Raw genomic sequence first — 20,877 nt, forward strand, 5'->3', positions numbered from 1 at the left:
ATAAAGTCAACCGCAAGTTTGAAAATCATATGTTAAAGATATCAGAAATACCTTTACCAACTTTATCCATTTTTAGCTTTACTAAATATTATGAAGAGAAAAAAACTCTCTCTCAGTTTCGTTAAGGTACCTCAAATACCATCACCAATAGTTATCTAAGTAGTAAGGACAATCGGATGTTTGAAAACCCTGATGTTAGCTATATGTGGAGTAGGTCAAGCGTATTTATCCATTTAAGGTATTAATATACCCTGTTATTGGAAAAATACGCTCAATGATTTTCCTTAAGATAGCTCATATATAGACCGATAAATTCGGGACGTAGATATATATTGTACATAAAAACAACCGGAAGTTCGAAACTCTTTATATAAGGAATATGAGGCTAAAAAAGGTATTAACCCAATTCGAATTCAATTCAATAACTTTCTCCAAATTTCAATTATATTATATATCTCACAGATTGACCGATATATTCCATGGTCCACATATTCGGTATCAGGGGCGTAATCAGTTGTACCCGATTTGGACAATTTTTGGTCATAAGGTGGCACACTTCAAACGCACTATTCATGCAAAGTTTATCCCGAAACATTGATTGGTTCTTGGTTTACATACTTGAAGTGAAAGTTTCAGATGAAATTTAAAGTTGTGTTACATGGGAAATAGGCGTGGTTGTAGCCCATTTTCACAGTGTGTGATGGTAATGTTTGGATTACCTCACACACTAAATTTTATTGAAATTGGTTCAGTACTTCTGGAGATATGTGATTTCACCTAAAAGTGGGCGGTGCCACGCCATTGTCCTATGAAGCTCTTCAGTATCATATAAGTTATGAAATTTCATGCTTCTGACTTATTTATTCAGATCCGACAGACGTTAAAAATTCAGCTCGTTTGTTCATCATGATCATTCCTACATAAAGATGAATGTATATATATATACAAATATACATAACAGTGGATCAAAAAAAAACGAATTTTTTTTTTTCGCTTCGTACTCTGAAAAATTGGTGGATAGACACCTCAAATAAAGCTCTCCCAGTATGCGCTCTAATTACGAAAATTCACATTCTGTAAGGAATGCGTTTCGCGCGCTTCGCTTAACTTATGGTCAACATAATCGGCCTACTGAGCGTACTATTCGCAACACCATTATCCATCTTGAGACCCAGCATTTATAATTGGATAATATTCGACCAAATAGACCACGACCAGTAAAGAAAATATAGCGGCCGTAGCTGAGAGTGTACAAGAAGACCGTGGCAAGTCGATTCGGCGCCGTTCGCAGCAACTCGGACTGATGTATGGAACGACTTGGCGTATTTCACGTCGAGATCTTAAATTGAAAGCATACAAAATACATATTGTGCAAGAACTAAAGCCGCTCGACCTTCCCAAGCGACTTCGCTCCTATGTACAGAGGATAAGTAGGTTCCACTCCATATAGTCAACTTTTTACCGAAAAAATTACTCAATGTTTTATATGTGTATATAATTTAAATTCGGATAGAATACTTTCCTGATGATAGTACGTTTAAGTGTCAAAAATGGGTTGAATAGGATCAATATTTCTCTTAACCCATATAGACCTAATATAAAGATTTTCGAACTTCCGAGTGGCTTTATACCGCATACAATGACCATTTTGTAACTTATCTCAATTAAAATGAGACAGCGTATTTTCCTAATAACAGTGTAACTTTGTACCTAAACTAAGTACAATCAGGAGTAAACTTACCCTTTCCCCCATATAATTAACTATAGAATTTTCAAACTTCCGGTTGAACTATAGAATTTTCAAACTTCCGGTTGACTTTACTCCATATATGTTGGTGCCGGTATGTGAGGTGCCTTAGTGAAACTCACGGAGCATTTTATTCTGTTAATAGTATGTTGTATTACCAAAAATGTATAAAATCGGGTCAATAATACCCCTATCTCTCATATATCTAACATAAGATTTTCAAACTTCCGGTTGGCCTTATACCATTTATATCAGTCAATATGTAAGATATCTTAGCAAAATTAACTGACTAATAATGGGTATATTATAGCTCAACGTATAATACTGGACACACTATAGTTTAGTGCCGAAAATATGTGAATTTAGTCTACGAATTACCGCAATTCCCAAATACTACATATATTGATTTTCGTCCATACCTTTCTCTGTTATATGTTCAATATGGCCGGTTTAATAATTTCCGCCTTTCCATCTGACAAATTGTGTGATACTTGAAAAAATTATATTAACAAATTTACCTTAAAATTGTGTGGAAATGTAAATGAAATTGGTCTACTCATTATATTAAATTTAGCTTCTTCAGTTGAGTTTTTATACCATATATCTCACTTGAAGATGATTGTAACCCAACTTAAGCTCGCGGGAAGTAAAATATAGTAATAAAACGAAGTGACTCTATGAACTATAATATAGCTCAAAAAAATACTAAATTTGATTATAATCTATTTACAGTTTCATCGAATAACAACATTTTTATATTCTCACAACATGTTGCTACAGAGTATAATAGTTTTGTTTACCTAACGGTTGTTTGTATCACCTAAATCGAGTTAGATATAGGGTTATGTTTATAAAAATGATCCGGATGAAGAGATGAGTTTAAATCCGGTAGACTGATGCATAATATTCTTCTTATATATCTATGTTATAGTGCGAAAATGGGCGAAATCGGATTACAACCACCCCCATTTCCCATATAACAGCATTTTAAATTCCATATGATTCTTTCACTTTCCACTATGCAAATCAAACAACAATGATTGTATCGGCGTAAATCTTTGCGTGAATAACGCATTTGAAGCATATCACCTTGTGATCAATAATTGTCTAAATCGAACAAAAACTGTTCAAGCCCCTAGGTACTGAATATGTGGACCCCAGTGCCTATAGTTGACTTTTGACCGAAAATATCGGTCAATGTCTAAGATATATAATTGAAATTTTTAAAATAAAATAAATAAATGAAGTTGTCGATAATAGTATGTTTTTGAGTCAAAAATGGGTTGAGTTTGCTCAATACTTCCTTTAATATAAAATTTTGCCAATATCTAAAGTAATTTCCCGGCTTTGATCCTTGCAAGTTGCGATAGTATAAAATATTCGGTTACATCCGAACTTAGCCCTTTCATACTTGTTATAAATATCGTTGCAACGAAATTGTCGGAATATAAATTCTCATATCTCTGCAAAAGTTGCCGTTTTTGGTTGAAAATGTCAGCAGCCATACTACTCTATTGTAGTGATATTAATCGTTTTATGGAAAACACCGAATTTCAGTCAATATTTATGTTGTTGATGTTGTGCTGTCTGATAAGTGCTGCAATTGTCCAGGAGTTATTACGAAATTCTGCATTGGCAAAATAATAATAACAAACCGAATTGGGTTTATGCATATGAATTTGGGGTTTTAATTAGATGAGAATTTCCGCAAACTTTCATAACAACAAAATCCTGTCCATGCTCACATGTATTTTGTCTATATATGTATATGCTTAACACATAAAGACGTATTCACATTATTCATTAATTCCAGAGTTAATTGTGTTTTTGCAAACGACTCCTGAAGTTTCACTTTTTGCCCTAAAAATATATACAAGGATCCAGCGTAAACAAGCTCTTTATTTTCAATTTAATCCATGCCTAAATCAAATTTATTTTTTAATGTATATACCAAAACATAGGACTTTGAAATTTAGGATTAAAGTTAAGCTTAAAATATTGACAAAATAACATTCAAGTACTTTCAGTTTAAAAGTTACCCGCATTCATACAAGGTATTTGTATTTACGTTCTGTGTTCCTCATACGACATGGCGTACTATATGAATACAGTACATTTGATGCATAATTTTAACAACGTATAACTTTTAAAGTAATATTTGTTAGGAAAAAATCATTCAGACATTTTTTGTAGAGAGGAAAACTCTTTATCAGAACATCAACTTTTTAAATATGTAGATTTATTTGCTTAATTTGAAAATAAGCAGTTGGTTTAGACTGGATACTTATTTTTAGAGCAAAAACTGAAATTTCAGGAGCCGCTTGCAAAAAAAGCCAATTCGGGAAGAATTATTACATAAAAATAATTTAAATTGGCTGGAAGGTTACACTTCAGCAGGATAAATAAAAAAATTCATATGCAGCATTTCCCCGCTCATTTTAATTAATCCTGTAATTTGTTAATAGTGATATTCTGTCTCAACCACCATGTAATAATTTTCTAATTTATTATGATTTACTAAGGTTTTGTATGACGTGATCGGTGTGCGGGACCAATAAAAGAAGAAAGGGGTCTAAGATAATGTGCAGCCAAACATTACATACTTATACTTGTACCAAACTTAACGAAACCGGTGCATGGCAGACCTCACTCCCATATAAAATCTTTAACTTTCATAATGAGTTTTCCGATTTATAATGATTTTATTTTATTGGGTTTTAAATTCATAAGGAAAAAAATTTGCCTTAAAATAAAAAGTTAATATCTTTTAAACGGTTAAGTTTACCCAAAAGTCTGGAGATCTTCTTGGAGATCATTAAATTTCATACATGCTCTATGTAACGAGATATTTTTTCAAGTAGTTCTAGTCAGGTTTGAATTTTATCAGCTGATAATAAGAAAAAATAAGAAAATGTAAGATGGTTAAAATTAAGAGTTCGTACTTGTTAAAGACCCTTAGAGGTGTATTTGAACCCATATGTGTTATCAGCGTGACGAGCTGAGTTGATTTAGACATGTCCGTCGTATAGCTGCCCTACAAACTCAACGATCGGAATGAAGTCGTCAAGTTTTACGAAATATTTTAATTTATTTTTATATGAGGTATTGAAGTAATTTTGATTGTTTGTATTGTGTTAAATCGAAGTTTTTCTAGAAACCGTGTGCCGATTGGTTTATACAGGTAATATTGTATTGACAGTTACTTTTGCGAATAACACAGCCATAGTATGCCGTAATATATGTCTCACCAGAGCATGAAAGACATATATTGTTCAAATGTGGAGTACGACCTGTGCAACCAAAATCGACATAATACAGGGGCTCCAGTCAAAAAGCCTTAGAGCAATTTTGATTTCGATTTCAGGTCCACCATGATACATTCGTAATAAAAATATTTACAAAGATATTGATATTCCAAAGATAAGAAAATAAATAGAGGACAGCAGGAAGAAATATGAACTTAAACTGCATGAACGTCCAAAGCCGTTAGCAAATGCCTTACTACAATCCCGTAAACAAACCCGCTTAAAAAGAAGAAATCGACCAACCTTCTAACGAGCAACGTATTATTAAAACGGCTTAACCACAACCTTGAGCTTGTCTAAATTTAAGTAAATTTAAGATTTATTGTTTATTGAAAGATTTTAAATAAGCAGGTTTCATAATTCAAGATTTAATATTTAAATCAAAAAACGAATAAAAAATATTCATCATAAAAAAACAATGTATTCAAACCATCAACCCTTCCGTTATATGGAGATATCGCTAAAAAGTTATGTTCAAACGTGGGAAATTTAGTAGATTAATGACATATGTAATTGCAATACCATTGGGTAAAACTTAAGGCATTCCTTCACGTATGCTTCGACTGTTTCGTAGAACTGATCCATAAATTGAAAAGTGCTAACACTCCGACTTTTGATGCTTGCACATAAATACACAAACGCACATCCAACTCACAAATACTTATGTCCAGTCAAACTATATATTGTGCATAACATGGTTTGTTTGTTGAGTCCAGATTTTTTATAACCACATAACTTAAACATACACTGTATAAAGTATAAATGGTAAAGTATAACTGATAACTATTCAGCATTGGCTTTAAAATATTATTGTTAGCGCTTTTTGTTCAATTGAGTTATATCGAGTATTTTTTTTTTATTATTTTACGTTTGGTTGTTTTAATTTACCGATTTTTTTATGAAGTCAATTTTAGTTTTTTGATCTTTCCGTCCCCACTACCACATTTTATGTGATCACTATTGACGCACTTTTTGTTTGCATTTTCCATGACTTGCTATTTATGTAAACTTTGTCTTTTAAATGGCCGTCATATCCATATATTTATATATACATAAATATTAGGGTGTCCGTTATTTCCCAAGATGATTGCGTTTTTTCAAACGCTCTTTGAAATTTAATTTTTTTCACTAAAGTTGTGGATCCAGCGTAAACAAACTCTTCATTTTCAACTTAAACCGTGCCCAAATTATATTTATTTTCCCTTGTATATAACATAGGATATTTTGCACTAAAGAAGTAAACTTAAACCCCTGAAAAAGTGATATTCGAATACAAAATTTTCCCCTCTACAAAAAAGGTTTACATGATTTTTTTCATGAAAGTATTATTTTAGAAGTTATACGCAGTTACCTGAACATTCATTCAAGTGATTTATATGGGTCATTCTGTGTTGGTCATACGACATGGTGCTCTGTATGAATACAGCACCTTTAAGGTATAACTTTATAAACCAATGTTTGTATGAAAAAAATCAATAACAAGAAAAAACGGTAACTTCGGTTGCGCCGAAGCTATAATACCGTTCACAAATACAAAGGCCCCTTACAAGAACTTGATTCCGAACGTTCAATTTGTATGGCAGCTATATGATATAGTGATCTGATCTGACCAATTTCTGTGGAGAATAATTTGTTGCCTTAAGCAATAACTCGTGAATAATTTCGTGAAGATACCTCGTCAAATAAAAAAATTTTCCATGCAAGCACTTTACTCCTATCGTTCAGTTAATATGGCAGCTATATGCTATAGTCATCCGATCTATACAATTTCTTCGAGGATTGGATTAATGCCTTAAATAATAATACACGCCAAATTTCATGAAGATACCTCGTCAAATGAAAGAGTTTTCCATACAAACACTTGACTCCGATTGTTCAGTTTGTATGGCAGTTATATGCTATAGTGGTCCGATATCGATATGTTAGAAAAGGTGCAAAATTTCAGATTGATAGCATAAAAACTGAGGGACTAGTTTGTATATATACAGACAGACGGACATGGCTAAATCAACTCAGCTCATCATGCTGATCATTTATGTATACATTTCATAGGGTCTCCGACGTTTCCTTCTGGGTGTTACAAACTTCGTGGCAAACTTAATATACCCTGTTCAGGGTATAAAAACTTTTTTTAAGGTTGGAAAGTTTTGTATTAGAATATCAATTTTTCAAAGATGTAATAGATCTATTTTCTTTAAAGTACAAATATTATTGCAAAGGATCAAAATATCCTATACAGAATATATAGGAAAAGAAAACTGATTTAGGTACAGTTTAAATTGAAAATAAGAAGCTTGTTGCAAAAACTGAAGATAAAAGTTGATTTTTCAACTTGGGAAATAACGAACAACCTAATATGATATATATACACAAATATCCACTATTCATCACCATGAAGAACAAATAATTACCAAGAGTTTTTATTTTGCATTTTGTTGACTCTTTTCCATCGTTAGCTGTTATTTTGATTTTCTAATTAACTCGTTTAAACATTTTTAATCACGCAGATAATACTTATTCTGAGAAAGTTAAATAAATAATTAGGCACTGGTGAATAAATTGAAATCCTCAATTGGACGCCACCCACTTTTATTATTTAATGTTTGATGCCATGTTTCAGAGTCTACTAGTTTTGTTTAACTACCGGCTTAAAACTAATCCAGATAGACATGATCAAAATACAAGACAATTTGGTTTCCGGACCTTTTTCCACCCTTCTACCAGTTCATTTGTTCGTCCCAATGATAAATATAAGATATCTTAATGATTTCTGTACACATATTCCTTGCAACTCTGAGGAGATTGCAATTGTTGAGGGCACAATCATACCACGCCCACAAAATACTCACAATGAACTTATATAAACTACTAAAACTTAGCCGCAAAATATTAGTGTACTAAATAACTCTATCAATCAAACTTTGTACAAATGCTATTTTTTGGAACTATTTGAAACAGTGTAAAAATGAGAAAATTCCGATAATATTCTCGCCCACTTCCCATACAAGGATTACTTGCGAAATTACTAAAAATTAGGTCAAGGTGCAACGAAAGACGTCAAAAATATTAAACTTAACCGTAAAAGTAATACGCCAAAAAAATTGGACAAGGGGGGGAATAACGGCGACTCTTAGGTAAAACCTCAAACCTTACAGTTTGAAAATGTTTGATAACGGAATATAACTTTTCAAGGCCACCTTATATAAAGACCTATGGGCGTAAAGCTGATTTTATACAGAAAATATCGCCAACACCATACACTTTGGACCCAGTTTAAACACCATTTTTCACATAAGTGAAGAGTTGTAACGCCTTTACAGGACACTCCCCATCAAACCAATACATCGGATGAATGGGGAGCATGTCTTTGAAAAGTAGAAAAGATGCTTCCATGGCCGTTTGTATCTGTTGAGCCTAATTTGCTTTAAGCACTTTGTCTAATGATGACTAATTGGCCGACTAATATCCCCGCAATACCACGTTCAAAGTTCTCCATTTTTAATAAATAAAAACAAACACTGAAATTATTATTATATAGTCATGAAAAACTTTGTAAGACATTTTCTGACAAGACTAAGTATAATGATTTTATTTATTCTAATTTAATGTAAAAGCCTCCCAATTGGGTCTACAACGGATAATAGTTTTATTCACACTAAGCTTGCTGGTAATATAGGGTTAAATAAATGATCAGGATGATGAGACGAGCTGAAGTCTGGGTGATTGACTGTCCGTCCGTCGTTCTGCCTGTGCAAGCTGTAACTTGAATCAAATTTAAGATATTTTCATGAAACTTGGTGCGCATATTCCCTGGCACCATAAAAATTCTGTTATTGTAGACGAGCGTAATCGGATCACTGCCACACCCACAAAACGCCATTAATCGAAAACCTATAAACTCCAATAAATAAGGTCCAAATTAAGACACAAAGCTCTAATTTAGTACAGTGAATTATTGAGGGACTTCGCTGGGCTATATAAAAAGTGGGCGGGGTTGCGCTACCTAATAGGTTGAATGTACTATATATCCCCCAAACCATTCAAGCTATTCCACCTAAATGTATGCAGGGCAAATACCTTTGACACCTCTTACGAAAATAAGTGAAATCAGAGTTTAAAAACTACTAAAAATGCGATATTATTAATTTAACAGTGCGAAAGTGAGCGCAATCGGACAACAATCACGCCTCCTCCCCTTAGAACACCACTTTCAATTACATCTGATTCTTTCACTTTCCAGTAGACAAATCAAGCACCAATGAATAAATCGGGATATGCCATCACAAGTCTAATTATTCTCAAAATCGGACCATAACTCTGAAAATCCCAAGATACCGAAGATTTCAATGTGTATGTATATAAATAAGATTCGGAGAGAATCCTTGCCTTGATAATAGTATGTCTGAGTGTCGAAAATAGGTTGAATTGAGGCAGTAATTTCCTTATATTTTCCTTATAATTTCTCCCGTATACCTAATAAAAATATATCCAAAATGGATAAAAACTTGCCCTAGTCCCCACATATTGAATACCAGAATTTTAAAACTTCCGTTTGACTTTATCCCGTATATATTGATGATGATATTTAAGGTAACTTAATGAAACTCAGAAAACATCTTTTCTGTTAATAGTATGTAATAATGCCAAAACTAGAGAAAATCTGGTCAACACATCCCTTAGAGCTCATATACCTCATACACATTGTTCAAACTTTCAGTTGGCTTTCTACCGTATATTTTGGTCAATATATAAAATATATTTGTGAAATTAACTGATTAATATTTAATATACTATAGTTTAATGCCGAAAATATATTTCCGCTATTCTAACAAACCTTATTATATTAATGGTTAAGCGCTGAACATGAATGGAGTTGGTCTAGATCTTGGTGTCAATTTCATATCCACTTTTCAGTTCAGTTTATGTCATATATATCTCATTTCAGAATAATTTTAATATTATTTTCGCAGACGGAAAATAAATAATAATTATAAAATCAATTGAGTGAGTAAATTATAATATATTTAATAAAATATTTTTGCTATGCAAACCACGCCCACAGAGCAGTTTTATCACAATTACAAAATCGAGTATGCGCATCCTTCCGAAACTAAGAACAAGAGAAACCTTTGACTTCGGTTGCACCGAATATATAATACTCTTCACAAATACAAAACATTTCCTACAAGAATTTTAGATTGATCGGTCATTTTATATGGCAGCTATATACTTTAGTAAACAATGATCCGTGCCGAATTTTGAAGATTTCTCGTAAAATTAAAAAGTTTTTCATACATGCACTTAACGTTTAAACTGCGACAAAGCGATAATTGTTCGATATCGGCGGTTCCGACAAATGAGCAGTTTCCTGATGAGAAAAGGACGTGTGAACAAATTCAGACCAGACGGATGGCCAGACGGACATAGCTAAATCAACTCAGATCGTCACGCTGATCATTTATATACATACATACATACTTTATAGGGTCTTCGACGTTTCCTTTTTGGTGTTACAAACATTGTGGCGAACTAAATAAACTCTTTTCAGGGTTTAAAAATGGGTTTCATATCCGAGTACCTCACGAGTGCTAATAAACTTGGAAAAATTTCTCTTCATCCCCACACTTTACAATATATATACATTTGTGTAAAGATACTTGACTGGTGTTTTTCTTCTGCTTGTCATTTTTTTTTAAATAAAATTTTCAATATTTTTTTTTGTGCTTGGCTCAGCCTGAATTTAGACTTTCTTTTTACATTATAATCTTTGTGTATGTTTTGCAAACGTTTTTTTTCAAACTTTCGACACTTCCTTTAAAAAAGTTTACTCTCACTCGGTATTCAATTTACTATACACAGTTGGTCCCACATTTACACTAAGCTATAATATTATTATTATTTTTTCTTAATATTTACCCTTTTCTTTCAGAATTTTTATTAAAATTTGTAACAAACTAACATCATATATATCATAGCAAATTCACAAAAACATTTAGTAGTCCACTACAATTATTTTTATTACGATTTTATTTCTCAACAATTATTAAGTGTTTTTGTAAACTTCAATAATAAATAATTAAAATTCAATAATTTCGTCTTTAATTTCCACAATTATTTCAGGCATTCTCCACACAATTGTGCTGCTTTACATTCCATTCACTTGTGTTAATTCTTGGTTTAAATTTTGAAATAATATTTTTTTCCTTTTTAATTCTTCACAACATTTCATTTCAATGAACTTTAATATGTTTACTGTGTCAGTGGTATATTTTAAATAAATCGGTTTGGAATTAAATTCTTTAAAGCGCCGTTCACACGATTAACACTTGCCCTACTTGCATTGACGAAGCAAACTGAAGTGCTTAAACTTAAACAGTCCAACTAACGAAATCAGCAATAAACGCACTACGGTTAAAGTCCCGATCAGTGAGGCCGTGTCCGCCCGAACTGTAACTCGTTGCACTGTTTCGGCGCTACTGTCAACCGACCAAGCACCAACATCCTATGAATACTGATTTGTGAACTTGCCGCCTCAGTCTTCAGCACTGTCCTGCCAGACATTCATTCACGAGTTTGCCAAGGGATATTTTTCGTAGCATACTTGCAGGCGTATAACAGTTTGGCACTAACAGCTGTTCATTGTTTTGGCGGCGGCGCTTGTGGAACGTTTTCGCTGCGCTAATATTTGCTATTGGGAAATAGATGCCACCACGTGCCCGGCAGATTTTATAGTCAACAGTGAGCACACGCATTTATAAATATATATATACCCTGCACATTCTTCTTTTTTATTGCACTTGTGTGCGTCAGTTCGCCAACTGCGGCCATGTGTGTGAGTTTGCAACCTTACTCGCGCCGCTCCAGTTGCCGGCCGCCCCCTGCACGTAAACAATATTTTTTTATTCGCTGCATTTTAGGCACTACATAAATCCAATTAGGTATGTGTTGGTTTTATGGCTTATAACGTCGGTTTTAGTGAAGGCAGATATATTTAGGGCTGTTATAAGCACTTGCGGCTTGCGTGTGGCCCAACGAAGGAGTTAAAGTGCATGCAACTATGTACATATTTTATTCGAGCTTGTGTTTGAATAGTTTGTTTTCTGCTCGTCGGTTGGTAATGTGTCTGCCAAAACCGAAAGGCACGTACGGTGTGAGAAAATCGGGTGGTGTCGGGTTAATGTTTGCGCGTTGGAAGTCAAACCCATTTCGGCAAACGCTGATAAAACAATGAAATTTACTGTCACACATTCGATTTCTCTGTCCGGACACGCTGAGATATGCCGTCGATAATTTATACAGCATTTAACTGTATTCAAATGCCGATATGATAGATGATGGGTTTCTTGATGTTTACACCATAAACTTGGCTGAGTGTTTCACATGAAATCACGAACTGTTTTGTTGACCATTTGACTTTACGATTTAGAAGCCTTATAGCATAATATAAGCTGACATTGGGGTATTTTATGGGTTCACATAAGAAGTGGAGTGAAATAAATTTTAAATTAAAAGACAAAGAAACGCTAAATAAACATTATTAAAACTTTAAAATTATTCTTAAATGACTTAAATCAGGCAATTTGTGGCATTTAGGGATTTTACGGTGGGTAAAAGTCATATTCAAGATTCAATCACATAAATAGTTTTGTTAATTAAGAAAATATATAAGAGTAAAAAATGGCGATAACTCTAAACTTCAAGCCCACATGCCTTATGATTTTTGCTTAAAAGTTATACCATAGATTAAAGTACCAGACACATATTTTTCTTGATTTTCGGCATTTTCTTTAAAACAGTGCTTTCAAAGGTGTTGCTAGCTATATCTTTACTATCGCCTTATAACAGCGGACATTTTACAGTATAAATCTTTCAATATACGAGATATTAGGTGTATTCAAAGGAAAAGGTGAATTTTGATATTTCGCGGGCTTTGTACATTCGATTATCGATATTTTGTTTTTATTATAATCGGACTCATATGTTTATCATGTGCTTGCATTAGTACCCTCTGTGGTATTCAGTGAGTCCATAAAAGTTTCTCTTTACTAATATTTCTTCTCGTTTAAAGGCAAGAACCTCACAGCTTGACATGTTTCATTTCACCCATACTCACTACCAGCACGTCGCCTATCTTTCCTCAAGTAGACAGCATGTAGATATGAAAGCGCCAATATGGTCTTGAATGTTTGCCAAAAGTACTAACTCTGACATATGATTATAAAGTTTATACAAATATTCTGCCTGGTAGCACAAATAAGGAATGTTTTCAAATCAAAACTTCATAGGTGGCGGATCTAATTCCAACTTAGTTTTACTTTTAAATACGACTGATTCAGAGCCATTACTTGGAATTTGTCGTCTTTAATTGTAGAAAAGAGAAAAGATGATGAGGATCTTGAGGATTCAATATACTTTGGCACCTAAATCCAATAAAATATCAGCGATTTATTGAATTATGCCTGCTTTAAGGGAAGTGCCCACGGCTAATATTAATATGTGAATTTTGAGGACCTGAAGAAATCCCATTAAACAGCCATGAAGAAAGCTTTGTGAAACGAATGACAATAAAAAATATTTAAAACATATGACCGCTATCGTATATAGTAAAACAATATAGATACAATAACAGATGTATGTATGCTAGAAAAATTCTTTTTCTGCATTATTGAAGTAAAACTCACAAATTACAACTCTCTAGTATGATTGTCGCTTCAAATATATAGAAACTCATAATTGGAAGCTAGTGGCACCACATTATAAATGAGCCAATCAACGTATCTGAAATGGAGATCGGCATACTGCAAACGGTACGAATAGCTTAAATCATAGTCACACAAATGCTTGGGCGGTTGAGCTATACATACAAGTATATAATATAAGGTTGTCAAATATCTCCCGATTTTTTGCTCTTCATTCAATGCTTTATAAAAAGTGTTACAGTGATCGGATTTTGTTAAAATATGCGCCGTTTTGTTCGATGATCTGTTTTCATCTAGACGGCAATTTCATAATACCTTCCTCGTAGAAGCCCCCCTCCTTATTTGCGAAGAATTCGGACAGCCACTTTTCACAAGCCTCTTTTGAGTTCAACTTCACACTACCAAGGGCATTCACCATGGACAGGAACAGGTGGTAATCACTTAGCGCTACGTCCGGGCTATATGGTGGATGCGATAAAACCTCCCATCCGAGCTCCCGTAGCTTCTGCCGAGTCATCAACGAAGTGTGTGGTCTGGCGTTGTCCTGGTGGAACACTACACCCTTCCTGTTGGCCAATTCTGGACTCTTCTGGTCGATCGCCTGCTTCAAGCGGTCCAGTTGTTCGCAGTAGATGGTAGAATTAAGCGTCTGGCCATATGGGAGCAGCTCATAGTGGATGATTCCCTTCCAATCCCACCAAACACACAGCAAAACCTTCCTGGCCGTCAATCCCGGCTTGGCCACTGTTTGGGACGATTCACCGGCCTTCGACCACGACCGTTTTCGCTTGATATTGTCGTATGTGATCCATTTTTTGTCGCCAGTCACCATCCGCTTCAAGAATGGGACGAGTTCGTTCCGTTTCAGCAGCATATCGCAGGCGTTGATTCGGTCCAGAAGGTTTTTTTGCGTCAAATTATGCGGCACCCAAACATCAAACTTTTTTTTGTATCCTGCCTTCTGCAGATGGTTCAAAATGGTTTGGTGACTAACTCCCATCTCCTGGGCGATGTCACGAGATGCCATATGCCGGTATAACTCGATGTATTCCATGATTTGATCGGTATTTGTCGTCACAGGTCTTCCTCCGGCTGGCTTATCCATGGTGTCGTTTTCACCGGCTCTGAATCGTCGAAACCATTCCTCCGTGGTTCGAAGTGATAGAGTACCATCCCCCAAAACACCATTAATCTCACGGAACGTTTCTCTAGCGGATTTGCCTTTAACGAAGGAAAACTTTAAAATAACGCGAATTTCGGCGTTAGTGAACTCCATGTTTACACGTCTATAACTGTTGAACGCAATATCCAAACTAATCATGCATAGCGTTGTTTTGTAGTTTATGTCAAGACCTTTCAAATTATGTATAGTGTTGCCAGATACGAGCTCTGTAGCGCTTTGTACATAGCCGCGAAATTCAAAAGACAAAAAAGCGGAAGGGAGATATTTGACCTTATACTTTACATATACCATACATTTATGTGTAACTTCCAGTAGGAGACTGTTTTAAATATAAAACGAGCAAATGTTGAAGGATTATTGCTTAACTAGACCACTGAAATCAAATTACAGCTCAAGAAAATTTTGTCAAACAGTTAACAAGCTGGTGCTAAGTTGTTTAAACATAATCATGTATCTTTTCTCTTAATCTCGTCAGCATCTTGGGTAATTTATTGGATAACTTCTAACGGCAGCAGATTATAGTGATGGCGTTATGTGCCTTGATCTATGATACATCTTTCAACTGGGCCATAACCAGCAGCCATTTAAAGTGGAATAGATGAGAGAACGCGAGTAAATAGAAGAAGTTACGACTGCAGGTACAATGTTACTAAACACTTGAGTGACACTAATGTTACGAGTATTTCCATGCCATAGAATTTTACGACCAACACCAAGCAAATTGAATTACTTCAGCGGCAAATTAGGCAATAAACTAACAGCTAAAGTCGTTTTCTAACGCCATATGTACATACATATCAGTTGCGCATTCGTACATACATACTTCTGTAAAATATTATAGAGAGACGCTGTAATGAAACTTCAGACTAGTGAACAATAATGTCACTAGTTAGAGATGCCTAACAGAGAATAAACTGCTCCGAAAGAGATTAGACACGTTATACTTTATGGACAGAGAGTATGGTAGCCCAGAGTTCCTTTATTTATAGATTTTCCTTATCGTAATTCGTGTGCTCGTATGTAACACATACATACATAGTTGTGTTATATATAACTACATACATATCATAATCCAAATCTACTATACAGAACGGCAGTTTGTACACATATGTCAATTATAACGGCATAACACAATTGTTTCTTATCTTTTTATTAATTTAGGATCATTTTACACAGTCAGTGCAATATTTGTATTACATACAATAAATACTACAGTCTCTATTCGATATACCCGAAATTAACATTAATTTCATGTGCAGATAGAAATGGGTAATTGATAAATACATTAAGTGTACATTTGTATATGCTGGAGATAAAGTTTATTAAGATTTGTAATATATATTTGTTTAAGTACAGATTTACAAAAATATCTTTACTATAATTGTAGCCGTCAAGAGCTGTTCAGGAATCTGAACATAGTAATTTGTTTAATAGGAATCAGATATGAAATTTACAATATTAGTAATATTCAAAACAATTTTCAAATGATTTTTTATGTAGAACAGTTGCACAGTTATAGTTTTGTTCACCTAACGATTGTTTGTATCACCTTAAAATAATCGAGTTAGATATAGGGTTATATATCTATACAATAATCAGGGTGACGAGACGAACTAAAATCCGGGTGAGTGTCAGTCCGTCCGTCCGCCTTTCCGTACAAGCTGTAATTTGAGTAAAAATTTAGATATCGTTTTGAAACTTTGTACACGTGTTTTTTGGCAAAAAGTAAGGCCATCTTCATAGATGGACATAATCGCTAAATTAAGATATAAAACTGTCATTTGGTACAGGGGCTAGGTTGAATCGGGGCAATACTTCTCTACGCTTCCAAATACCTTATATAAAGATTTTCGAACTTCCAGTCGACTTTATAGCACATACATCGGCCAATGTGCCAGTTAATTTAATGAAATTGGATCGCGTGAGTTTTGGTTGTTCGAGCGGAGGAAAAATAAAAATGCCGACGATTTTACTTCTGTGACATTATATTTTATTCTGTCTTTTTTTCAAATTATGTTCTGCTTATATAACTACTAAGGTGATTACAATGTTCTTAATCTATTTCTTTGTTTTTCTATTTTCTTTTGAAATTCAATATTTGTTAAATGTAATCTTGTTTTCTATTGAATGCAAACAAACATGATTGTGTGGTTTATCCGATAATGTCTGGGTTATCATTACAGTCAAACATAAGGACCAAAACATGTTTGTATGCATTTGCATTATGTTCTTTATCTCTACTTGTTATCTTTATTACTTGTTTTTCTTTAATCTTTTATTTTGTCCAATTTACAATATTTTGTTGTGTGGTGTCTGGTTGGAATGATAGTGTACACATACCTCCTCCCTCCCTTAATTGAAAACTCTCCTGAGTTTGAATAGTATTGTTTTTCTTTTTTTTACTTTTACAAGATATTAAAATTATTATTATAATCGTAATAAAACCTAAAATTGATATTCCAATATGAGAGATATTTTTGTGATATTTTAATTCATAAATTTCTTTTAAATTTTCTGCGTTTTTAAATACAAGGTCGTTAATTGTAATTTTGATAGTGAAATTGTGAGTATCATAGTTTGGATTGTATGATATTTTAGTATTTGAGAATGTTTGGTATAGGGTCTTAATTGTGCAGTTATTATAATGAATCAATGTAGTGTTTTTCAACTTAATTTTTCTGTTGTCGCAGTTCTGGTTTAGTTCTATGCCATTTGCATTTTTTATTAAAATAGTTTCTTCATCAATTTGAAAAATTTCTGTAATGCTATTTTTGATAAGTTCACAATTTAATAAGTAGATGCAATGTTTAGAAATTTGTAGTTCATTGAGTGTTTTAGCTTCTTCGAATTTATAAGTGACATTTTTGTATTCAAAAACATTTTCAATTTCTGCTGTTATTTCTTTGCCTGCTGTATTTGGTATAGGAATAATAGTTTTTAATTGTACCGATTGAAATTCTTTTGGGATTTTGACCACGAACATTATCAAATTTTCTTTATATTCCAAGGCGCATAATTTTATATATTGAAGTTTGTTGAGGTCTATGTTGTAATTATAAATTTCTTCATTTGTTAAAATGCTTGGGTGAAAAATACCACTTTTTGCTGAAATAATGTTTTCCTGAATCTGGTTTACTGCGTCTTTGAGAATGTTTATCGTTATTGTTTGTTCATGAAGAATTAATATTTTGTCTGTTCTCTTTTGATACATTAAAGAATTCTTTCTTTCGTCTTCAATAATTTGTTTTAATTTTGTGACCGTGTTCGAAAAGAAATTATTAATTTTTATTTGGTGGTTGAGAGCTGTAATTGAATTATGTAAATTTTCATCTACTTTCTTAAGGTGATTTTCAATATCTATTCTATCTCCATCATCCATCGTTCCAAATAGAAATTTATGTACAGAACCTATACCGTTAATTAAACCTCTCTTTTTTCCACTAACTTCTTTTCTTGGGATTAATGTTTTGATTTTACCTCCCAAGATTTCAATTTCATTAGATAGGGTGTAGTATTGTAGATGTGAATATGTTTGCGAGATTTTTGTTATATTATTTAGTATGTAAAGAATTTCACGAGGGTCAATTATGTGAATTACGAGGTCAGATGATGTAACAATCTGTTTAGTGTTGGTGATAATTTCTGCGTATCCATTGTCGGTATGTATTTGATGTACTTCCAGTTTGGCTGCATTACTAATTATTACAATTGCTATCATCAATGTTATTTTGAAGATGTATTTGACCTAAAAAATTTGTTTGGACGTTTAATATTTGTCGGGTGAATATTATCTAATGGCAATTTTCTATACCTTGGTTCGTATTTGTGCCGAACCGCTTTATAATTTTTTACGTAAGGTTCTTTTTGAGTGTTATTAAACTCTTCTCTATTTCTTTTATATCTGATGGTGTTTCATTTTTATGATATTGAGCAATTTTTTTATAAACTTGTTCTTCATTTTTCATATCTTTAGCATGGTATTCACATCTAAAAAAACTTTACCTGTCTATTAAATATTTGAATAAGCTTTTGCTGAACTATATTGTACTGATTATCGGTTAAATAAGAAAAAATACCTACTTTTCCACTATTTATGTGGCTAGTTCTTCAGATTCCATAATTTTCTTTTTTGTTAAAATGATTTGAGGGTGGATTGTAGCATTTGTGCTTATGTTGTCTTCTTTCAATGAATGAATCTCGCCTGTGTTACTATCTATTCTACTTAGAAAATCGGCTACGTTATTTTCCTTTCCTTTCACGTAATTTATATTAATATTGTATTCACCTAGTTTAATTAACCATCTTTGCAATCTTGGGTTAATGTCTTTTCCCTTGTTTTTTATTTGGAGCCACTTAAGTGGTTGGTGATCGGTTAAGAGATCAAATGCTCTGCCGTAAATGTATGGTCTATAATATGTCACTGCCCAGACAATAGCTAGTAGTTCTTTTTCTGTAGTGGAATAACTTCTTTCGTCCTGGGTTAATACTGCGCCAATTGCAAAGTCACTTGCATCAGTTGAAATGCCAAATTTTTTGTTAAAGTCTGGATATTTCAATAATGGTGGGCTTACTAATAGATTTTTAAGTTTTTCAAAGGATGATATGTACTGAGTATCGCGAGTGTTTATTTTAATATCCTTTTTTAAATATTTTGTTAAACCATGTGCTACTTTAGCGTAATATCTTACAAATTTTCTATAATAACCTGTTATACCTAGGAATGATTTAATTTGCTTTGATGTAGTAGGCAACTTTAGTTTTTGTATGTTTTCGATTTTGCTTAAATTTGGTTGTATCCCTTCTGTTGTTAAAGTGTGACCTAGAAATTCAGTTGTTTTCGCGAAAAATTTGCATTTATCTACCTGAATCTTTAAATTATGTTTTCTTAATCCTGAAAATATTTTGGGTATGTTCTTCAATACTTGAACTAAAAATTAAGATGTCGTCTAAATAAACTACACATATCTTGTTGATATATTCCCTTAGAACTGAATTCATTAAACGTTGGAAAGTTGCTGGTGCATTCTTTAGTCCGAAAGGCATTCTTATAAATTTAAAGTGTCCTTGGGATGTAGAGAAAGCTGTTTTTGGTCTATCTTCTTCTTTTATTAATACTTGATGAAAGCCTTTTGCAAGATCTAATGTTGTAAAATACTGAGCTCTTCCAAGTTTGCTGAGTATTGTTTCTATATGGGGTATTGGAAATTTGTCATCTATAGTGACTTCGTTTAGTTTGATGTAGTCAATAACTATTCTCCATTTTTTCTTCATTGAATTGTCTTGCTTTTTCGGTACAATCCAAAGAGGCGAGTTGTACGGGGAATTACTTTCTTTAATTATACCTTGGCGCAATATCTCGTTCATCTGTCTACTAATGTCTTCTTCATGAATTTGGGAATATCTATAAATTTTATTATAAGTTGGTCTACTTGTTTTTGTAACAATTTCATGCTGAATTTCATGAGTATGAGAAAGGTTTTTACCTTCTTGGAAAAATAAATCGCTATTTGCTTTTAGAATGTATTCAAATTTTTGCTTTTCTTCTTCATTCATGTAACTATTTGATAAAATATCTAGCAAATTCTCTTTACATTCTGTAAGTATATTAATATCTTCGTAATTGTAAGAGCATGAGTTTATAAATTTAATTTTGTTGCCGTTTATTTCTACATACTCCGTTTCTAAATTAATTATTGCTTTAATAGGTTTTAAAATATTCTGTCCTATTATAGCATCAAAGTTATTATTTTTTATGTTGGTTAGTTTCCAATGTATATAACTTTTTTCATTGAATTCGTTTGGGGTTGGGGTGACTAACTCTTTATTTAGGGAAACATTTTCCTTAATGGTGCTAAGGTGTATTGGTTTATCAAGCTCAATGCATTCATAATCTTTTAACACATTATATTTCAATTATGATGTTGTAGACCCTATGTCAATAAG

At 33.1% G+C, this 20,877-nt stretch overlaps 1 protein-coding gene across 1 annotated transcript; it reads right to left on the reverse strand.

The window, feature by feature from the left end:
* Positions 1-17,099: 17,099 nt before the first annotated feature.
* LOC138857858 (uncharacterized) lies at positions 17,100-18,367 on the reverse strand. Its single transcript, XM_070111814.1, has one exon. It carries the CDS (start codon positions 18,311-18,313, stop codon positions 17,210-17,212), a length of 1,104 nt encoding a protein of 367 aa, XP_069967915.1. The 5' UTR covers positions 18,314-18,367; the 3' UTR covers positions 17,100-17,209.
* Positions 18,368-20,877: the final 2,510 nt, after the last annotated feature.

The sequence above is a fragment of the Bactrocera oleae genome, chromosome 6, assembly GCF_042242935.1.
Source record: "Bactrocera oleae isolate idBacOlea1 chromosome 6, idBacOlea1, whole genome shotgun sequence".
Taxonomy (NCBI): domain Eukaryota; kingdom Metazoa; phylum Arthropoda; class Insecta; order Diptera; family Tephritidae; genus Bactrocera; species Bactrocera oleae.